At 38.4% G+C, this 8,894-nt stretch overlaps 1 protein-coding gene across 1 annotated transcript in view; it reads left to right on the plus strand.

Moving 5' to 3' along the window:
- The window catches only part of GABRB1 (gamma-aminobutyric acid type A receptor subunit beta1), a 115,581-nt gene extending 106,962 nt beyond the window's left edge, over positions 1 to 8,619 (plus strand). The window contains exons 8-9 of the mRNA XM_005517733.2: positions 1,267 to 1,517; positions 8,272 to 8,619. Coding sequence (XP_005517790.2) covers positions 1,267 to 1,517; positions 8,272 to 8,619 — 599 coding nt within the window. The remainder of the gene's footprint in view (positions 1 to 1,266; positions 1,518 to 8,271) is intronic.
- The last annotated feature ends 275 nt before the right edge of the window (positions 8,620 to 8,894 follow it).

Genomic DNA, 8,894 nt, shown 5'->3' on the forward strand with positions numbered 1-8,894 from the left:
TGCTGCTTTTGAAAACAGTGGCACCAAATCCATACTGCTGGTTGAAGCATCATTAATTGTGATCTCACACAAGCAGCACAGGGCCTTGGTTGTCAGGAAGGCAGTCAGGTGTGACCTTGCTGACATCTGAAGCTCTTGCTCTGCACTTAGGTTGGGATTCTGGTTGACTTCCAGTTGTCATAATGGTCTTTGGATCATGCCAAAAGTATCTTGCTTCCAAACTGGAACATAAAAGTCTAATTCAGGTGCCTAAGGGTATCCACACTGTGCTGCATGAACAATCCCTGTTGATGTTAGAAAGTGTTCTCTCAGGCCAGATCTGACTGGAATGAATACACAAGATCCTACTGACATCAGTGGAGATACACCAGCTTACACCAAATAAGTCTGTTTTCCCTATAGAGTTGGTTTTTTCCCATACCATGTTCCTTCCTACAGCTTTCCATAAGAATGAAGATCTTCGGCACTATCTGTGCTTTAAGGCACAGATTTTTAATATTTTTCAACTCTATTGCCAAAAAGCCATTTTGTCCCATCTCCCTGCAAATTAAACTTGTTACACCTCTGCCTAGAGCTATTATCTACATGCATTAATGACCTGTGATTAAAGCAGACTATGAAGTAATTTCAGCCAGCTAAAAGAAAAAACACATATGAGAAAAAAAGAAATCATTCAGTGGTGGATAACACAATGAGATGGAAATGCTTTACTTGCAAGCACTTAGTTAACAGGAAAAGCTGTTTTGGTACAAGCATATGTATCACTTTCTCTTCATCAAGGACCATCACTTTATCAAAAGGCTTCCCTTTCTCCTTTCAATCCTCCATTTTAAATCAAAAGCTATATACTTATTGCAGATCCCCACAGCAATGCAAGTCACCTGTGGGGTCAAGTAGAGCTACTGCTGTAAATGAAGTATGAAGCATTTTCTCACATAGAAAGAACAGCACTCAACTCAGCTATCCAGGTCAGATAACACCACATTCCCTAGCACAGTTACTGCAAAAATTAAGGCAAGAAGTTCCAACATAGCCTGGGCTATTGGAGCTTATTTCATTCACCCTTCACTGCATGAAAAGCCAAGGAAGGTGCTATCAGCAGACTTGCAAGGATATGTTTCTTGCAAAACACATTCCTTTGGCTGCTAAGAACCTGATCACATAATTAACTCATCTGCATGAGAGGTGTAATTCTTCCATTATGTCTTTTGTGCTCAAATTTCCTTCCTTGTCATATTAGTCAATGTCTGCTTCTTCCTTTTGTAGGAATCACGACTGTGCTGACCATGACCACCATCAGCACCCACCTCAGGGAGACCTTGCCAAAGATTCCCTATGTGAAAGCAATAGATATTTACCTGATGGGATGCTTTGTGTTTGTGTTCCTGGCCTTGCTGGAATATGCCTTTGTAAACTACATATTCTTCGGGAAAGGACCTCAACATCAAAAAAAGACAGCAGGCAGGACAGGACATGCTACAGGCGAGAAGAGCAAACTGGAAACAAATAGAGTCCAGGTAAAATGTTCAAGCTATCTTTTCAAACATTACTTTTACTGTGAAAATGTTCATTTATATGATGATAGAGATTAATACAGGTGGAACACATGTGCATTTAAGAATACATGTGCATTTGCCTAGAGAAAAATTGTATTTTAAGGAGATTACAGCAATGTATGGTGTGCTCCATCTTCAACTGAAAACAAAGTAAGAAAATACAGAAAATGCAAATGAATATTCAGGACACATATTTCTTTCTTCTTTATATTTCTTGCAGAAGAAATACAAGGGGTACAAGGAAGTTAAATATTTATCACTTCAACTGTATATTTTTTTGCTTTAGAAGGTGGTATAGAAGAAATGTTTATAATAAAGCTCCTTTTTACATACAGAAACTTCACCAAAAATAAAGAGCATAGATAAGCTCTATTGCTTCAGTGAGCCCTGAATAAAGCCTGTAGCAATGAGCTTCAAGGAACACAAGGATGCTGCTGCTAGATTATAACAGCTTTCATAGATGTCAAGATTTTTCCCTCAGCTAAATTCAGGCACATCACAACTATCCCCTCTTTAAAAAACAAGCCAGAAAACTTTCAGGAAGTAATATTATGAACATATTTTAAACAAGGGTGAGTTTAATTTTGCAATACATCAGTGAGCACTTGCAAACATCTATAAACCTATTTCACTTTTTCCCAGTTTTTCAGAAATAAACCCTTTGAAGCCTCATGTATATTTGGCCCAGTTTGACTCAGAGGAAAATATATATCCTAACGAGCCAAAAAATTTCTTCCTTCCTATGCTTTACTTACAATATGTTACATCCAAGTATTAATGAGATCTTACCCAGGCTGTCCTATAAACTTCTTTACTGTTGTGGCCTGAGGTGATAACATTTGGACAAAACTGTATTTTAAGCCCTCTGTTCAGTTGGAGGAATGAGATCAACACATTAAGAAGTAAGACTTCATCTTGATAGATGGCTACTGTGTCACATACACATTAGGAAGTGCATTTCAGAAACTCTGTTATATCTTATTCATTCTAGAGCTGTGTGTTTGGTGTACCACCGCTACAGCTATGCATCAACAAAGCCATCATACCCTCAGTCTCAGTGAACTCATGAGCCCATTAAAAGTTCTTACATTTGCCTTCTGTCCCATTGTGTAGGGGATGCTTTATTACAGTGAGGGCACAAATTCAGTTCAGGCAGTCAGCAGACTCCAAGACCCCTCAAAGTACTGCCTTCCACAGAGCAGAGGAGATAAGCCATCCTGGCATGGACTGTTGTGCACAGACACTGTCTATCCATTTCTGTGCAAAATAAGGAAGGGAAAAAACAACATAACTCACCAACTCCGACCAGCTGCCTCAACAGCTCCTGAGATAAGCCAGCCTAGGTGAGAAGCAGCACAGCAAGGATTCATGACAAAGAGGAAATCAAGACTTCTTCAGATGTCAGCCTTGGCTATGTGTGCCCTAGTGCACTGAACTGAGTAAAGGATAAGAGTGCAGGTAAGTTCTTCTCCTACATATTTGGAGAGTTTAACTAAAAAAACGCCATAACTCATAACTAAAAGTTTTTGTTTAAATGTTATGCAGCAATTACACTGAGACTGGTACCCAGAATGGGATGGAAAGTTTTTAAAGCACCACATTGTATACACCGTAATTTTTCTGATAGAAAAAGGAAGTCATACATGCTTTGTACCAGGATTTCTAAGTGCTCACACTTTAGGTAGCAATCCCATTCTGAGACTGAGAGTGCTTGAAGTGAACAGACTGCTTTCTGCCTGTACAGTGCAGGTTTGCAAACTTAAATACATATATATGCACACACATATATAAACACACAGATGTGAATGGATATCAGTGAATTTTGTGTTCCACGCACTGATGTGAGACATTGTGAACATTAATTTTACCCAACACAGAAATGCTGATTTTCAACAGTTGTATTTCTGTCTTTGGCAGGAAGAGTGCACACAACCAGAGCAGTGGGACACAGTGAGGTTTTGTGACCTCCAGTGAAACAGCTCCCAGACCCTCTCCATCATTTTTTGAGATTTTTCACTGGTATTGTGATGCCTGCACCAGAGCAGGGGAAAGGGGGTTTTTGAGCACAAAAGAAGCACAGTTGTAAGTATGTATAGCTATAGGAGATTTTTTCCCTTTTACTCTTCACACACACCACTTATCCATACAGGCACCTGTAACTATTAGAAGATACATAACAGTGCTTCATCTCTTTGTGCCAGGTGAAGATACCAATCATTCCCAACATACAACTTCAAAAACTAAAAGAGTTCAAATTCCTTCACCAGATAGCACAAGCTTTAGATGTGTCAGCAGCACTCAGCAAACTGACCACTATATTAACAGTATAAAGAAGACCAGATGAAAAATGAAATGGAACTGATGATTCATAGGTGGCTGTTCCATGCTCTACAGACTGAAGAAGATGGAAATAAAGTATCTCCAGCTTCATAATTTATGACATTTTTATTTTTAATATACAAAAAAAATTATTTTGTAGTAAACAATCTTTCTGTTTCTCTGAATAAAGCATAAAGACTGTTTATATCTCCTTGTTCATTTGTCAAAGCTAGATGTAACTGACATCACCATAATTATGGATAAATAGGAAAAATCACCCAGCAAAAATATTTAGACAGTCTATGGATGCAACTGCTTCTCTTTCCCCAGACAATTAAGACTGTGAATAGTAATTATACAGAAGCTATCTCTTAAGTAGGAGAAAAAAGGTAGGATGCAATCAAAATGTGAGTGGGAAAGGGGCTCATAAATGACAGCACAAGGCAAGTGATAAATTGTCTCCCCAGTTCTGTGCAGCATCACATCCTTTCAAATGTCCTGTGAAACACTAAACACTTGGGATAGAATGCCAGAGACCAGCCACAGGCACCAAGGAAAACTGACAATTTTCCATTACACTGGCTACTGGAAGGAGAAAAAGGGAAGCATATAACCACACAAATACCTTAACCTGCAAGCAAATCTCCCTGTGAATTAGTATATCCCTGCTGGTCATAAAGTGTTTCTTTGTGGATCAGATTGTGGTAACACTACAGCATTTATTCCAGTAAGACAGCCTGTATGAGTAACATAGCCCTGAGTCTTTCACCTTAAGAGGAAGAAATAATGGGTTTGTATTGAGATAAAACAACTGTTTTTACCTTTTATCTCCCAACTGCTAAGGTACAAAAAAACCCCAAAAAACAAACAAACAAAAAAAAACCACAAACAGGTAAAAAATTCATTCCAGACAGAACTAAGCATTTGAGACCCATTCTCTGTCAAGGAATGCTAACATGCACTTCCCCTAGAGCTTTCTGACTACTTTTTATGTGGCCAATACAGGCCTGTTGTTTTGGGTTGTTTTCTTTGTATTACTTTCAACTATTTTACACTTACAATATCATTTGATGATCCTAAGCAGGAAATTAATTTTCAAGAGTCAGTGAAAAAAGAAGGTTTCGTCCCCCTTGGTGTGGGGACATTGATTCAACTCTTAGTGTCTGATTTGTCTGTCAGTGCCCCAGGAAAGCTGAGACCAGTCTGTCAGCGTCCTGTTAGGGGGACCCTTCACTGAACTGCTCTGCTGGATCACAGGGGGGTTTGACTGACTTAGTCAAGGACAGCCTAAGGGAGACCCCTCAGCAGGTCTTCCCAGTTTATGACCAGTTTATTAAGTGGGTCTTCCTCTTTATTTGTTACCCACTGTCAGCAACAGCCAACACCTAGGAAGGACTCACACCAACATCTTATGGAATATCACTATTTTTTAATAAAAAATGGTGACAGGTTAAGGTTCAAGGGTTGCCAGTGATAGTACCTGACTGCAAAAAGATATTTAAAGCAATACACAGACAAACACTAATCCCCAGTGAAAGTATTCAGCCCACACAGAGTGATTCTTACCCAATAGGCATCCCTGTGGGGTAGAAAACAGGTTCAGTCCATGGACCCATGCCAGTAGTTACAACAGAGTAACTTTTCTAACTTTTCGTCACTTTCAACCTATTTGTATCCTGTTTATTTACATTTAGGTGGAACTTGAGTGATAGTCATACACACCTTTGTTACTGATTGGTGTAAAATTCTCTTGCTTCACTCTTAGAGTCAATAAAATATGGAGCACATTCCCAGTGAGGGGTGGTTGTACCTTGGATGGAGGTGTGAGTTAGTATTACAACTGGATTATAATGAACCAAGTTCATCTGAGGAGAGTGATTTCAGCACAGTTGTTGGCTCAGCAGGAGATCAGCTGCACAAGTTTTAATACTTTGCAGTGAACTACTGAAAGAGTTTTTAATGATGTGGGAAATTGCACAGAACATTTGACCAGGTACATAAGAATATCTTTTATACTTCCATGAGCTAATTTAGTCAAGATCAGTGTAAGGCTCTTTGCTCTGAACTGCAAAGACTGCAATTCAAAGACCAGCTTGCTTCATGACATACAAATCATCTTGCCTAAAGTGGTTTAAATTAAATTAATTTTAAAAATAACAGGTTCATTCAGAATACTTAGAGCAGGAATTCAGACACTGCTTGGCTCATAATAAATTGTCAGGTTATATTAGTTTAAGAAAGATCCCTATGCATCACTTCAGAGTGTAGGCAGCTACAAGTTGTCTTCCCAAAAAAGAAAAGTCATAATAACTGCTTAATAATGCTTGCATTATCGTTACTATTATTATAACACCAAAGTCAATTAACTTACACATTAGATTATGTAATCAAAGACAGCTCAAAGAGCTATTCCATAAAAATGGGAAGAAAATATTGACCTGTCAAAACTTCTGAGAATTTAAAAAAAATATCTTTTTACACAGGGACAACTTTGAGATCACTGGGTTTTTTCCACAGAAAAAATGTCAGATCTTCAGAGTAAATGAATAGTCCCATAGTTATGGCAGTTGTCTGTAGAGTAGAAGACCCTTGCTTACATCTTCCTTCTTACATTTTAAGGACTGACCTAAAAAGTATGAGCTGAGTAGCCCATATCTCAAGCAAACATTTGAAACACCATGCTGATTTGTGACAAGATGGCCTTTCTAAGCCAGAACATGTGAGCTTTTCCCACCAAAACAGCAGCGGGAACTGGGATGCTACCACTGAATGCTCATTTCAGCACACACAGAATCAATTTCTAAACCAGATTAGTGCATTTTCTATCTGTAGTGACTTATTACTTCACTTAGATGACTTCTTTTGCTCCATGGTTCTCTTGTGTGGCTTTTGTACAAAGAGTTCCTACACTGCTTTGCTTTCAGTTAGTAAGTGCTTAGTCTGGCACAGTGCAAATATGCCATCAGTTATGATTTAAAGCAGATGGGAAGGAACATCTTCCCCATTGCCAGGCGGAACTGAAAACTTCTTTGGTCCCATCTTTCCTTTGCAGCAACCCACAAAGACTGGGTTTCCCTGTGTGGTTTTTTTTTTTTAGTTTTTTCTTGCACATACTTCAAATCTGCTGTAGATTATTATGTCATTTCCTAGCTCTGCTATGTCTTTACTAAAAATGTAAAGCTCAGAGTGTAAACAAAGCACTGCATATCAATGGTGCTTCACAAGACTAGATACTGTCTATAATCAATATCTTATTCCCTGATATAAAGGTATCCACAGACATGATCAAGTTTGTTATAAATTTGGGATAGGTCCAATACCACAGTTTACAAAAAACAACATTAATATTCAAGCCTCGAGGTGAAGACCTTGAAGTTTCATTTAAGAGGCCTCTGTTCTGATGTATATTTCCCTCATATAGCCTACAGTGAATTTTTAAATATCTTATGAATTTGAAACATCTATTAAGTATCTATGGAGAAGTCAGAAGTCAACCTGGAACCACAAAAACTTTTCAAAAGAGGCTTTACTACAAACGTGTAGAAAGCTGAAGATTTATGAAAAGGACAGCACAGCAATGCAGCAATTTGTGGATAATTACACTCATACTTAAGAAGACTATGGTACAAAAATATTTAATATATACATATATATAATTTCTTGTGCCAGACATGTATATACTGGTTGCAGTTTCCAATTCTTTGCTTGACTAATAGCACAAATAAAGTGACAAACATATTTGAAACAACAGCTTCTGGTATCAACACATAAAAATGCAACTGTAAGTTTTCATTGAATAAAATGGATTATTCTATACGCACATGAACAAGTTAATGGTATGCTATGATTTCATCTCTGTAATATAGTAATTGCCCAAAATCAATTCTCATCATGAGTATTTTGCAATAACTGATAAAATACATGTGTATCTACATGCTCTTCATGTGATGAACCCATTGTTACAAGACATTTAGAAACTAACCTGCAGCACCAAAACAGTCGAAAACTGTGTAAAATGGGCAGAGAGAGCAACATTTTCTTTTCACCTTCAGTATGTGAAAGCTTCAGGTGCCAGTCACCAGACATTAAAAATCAGTATTTCATAAAGGCCACAATCCAAGTAAAAGATAAAATTACAAAAGTCTTACTTTACAGAGGATGAGACAATTAACCGAATTACAAGACCAAGAAGCCAAGTGCTTTGATGTTGAATAGCTGAGTTCACACTAGTCATGAAAGTGTGTTCAGCATCTTTTCACTTTTGTGAATGCTGTACCAGACAGGACAGTCATTGCAGCCCCAGGAGCACCTTGACACTACAGCCACGTGGTCCATCTGGGAAACACCTTGGGCTGGCTGAGGAACCTGTCTAATCCACGTTCCTTCCTTGACACAGGTTGATGCCCATGGAAACATGCTTCTCAGACCACTTGAAATACGAAATGACGTTGGCAGCTCAGATGTGTTCACGAGCCTCCCTGACCCCCGAGCCACCACGTACACGTACGACAGTGCCAACCTGCAGTACAGAAGAGCCACTTCCAGCAGAGACCTCTACAACAGGAGTGCTCTGGACAGGCACAGGCTCCATAAAAAAGGACACTTACGCAGGAGGGCATCCCAGATCAAAGTCAAAATCCCTGATTTGACTGATGTTAACCTGATAGACAAGTGGTCCAGAATGGTCTTTCCTATCATGTTTATTCTTTTCAATGTTGTTTACTGGCTGTATTATGTCCACTAAATTATGCAATAATGTTACCACAGACAAACATAATTGTTTCTTTTCCTTCTCCATTTCATTAACTCTAAAGAATTGCAGTAGCTATAATGTTCCATGTTCAACGTAAGATACTCTGCCATGGAACATTTCTAGATTTAAACTTTTAAAAAAACCAACCCAACACAAATCCAGGACCACAACATTTAGATCAGAATAGTACAGATCAGCTCTTAAGGAGCATCACCCATGACCTTTCTATCAATTTAATATTTTTTTTTTTTAAGTGGAAAATTTGT

This window comes from Pseudopodoces humilis, chromosome 6 (assembly GCF_049639895.1).
Source record: "Pseudopodoces humilis isolate 2021_Gansu_Grassland_sample_001 chromosome 6, ASM4963989v1, whole genome shotgun sequence".
NCBI classification, from domain to species: domain Eukaryota; kingdom Metazoa; phylum Chordata; class Aves; order Passeriformes; family Paridae; genus Pseudopodoces; species Pseudopodoces humilis.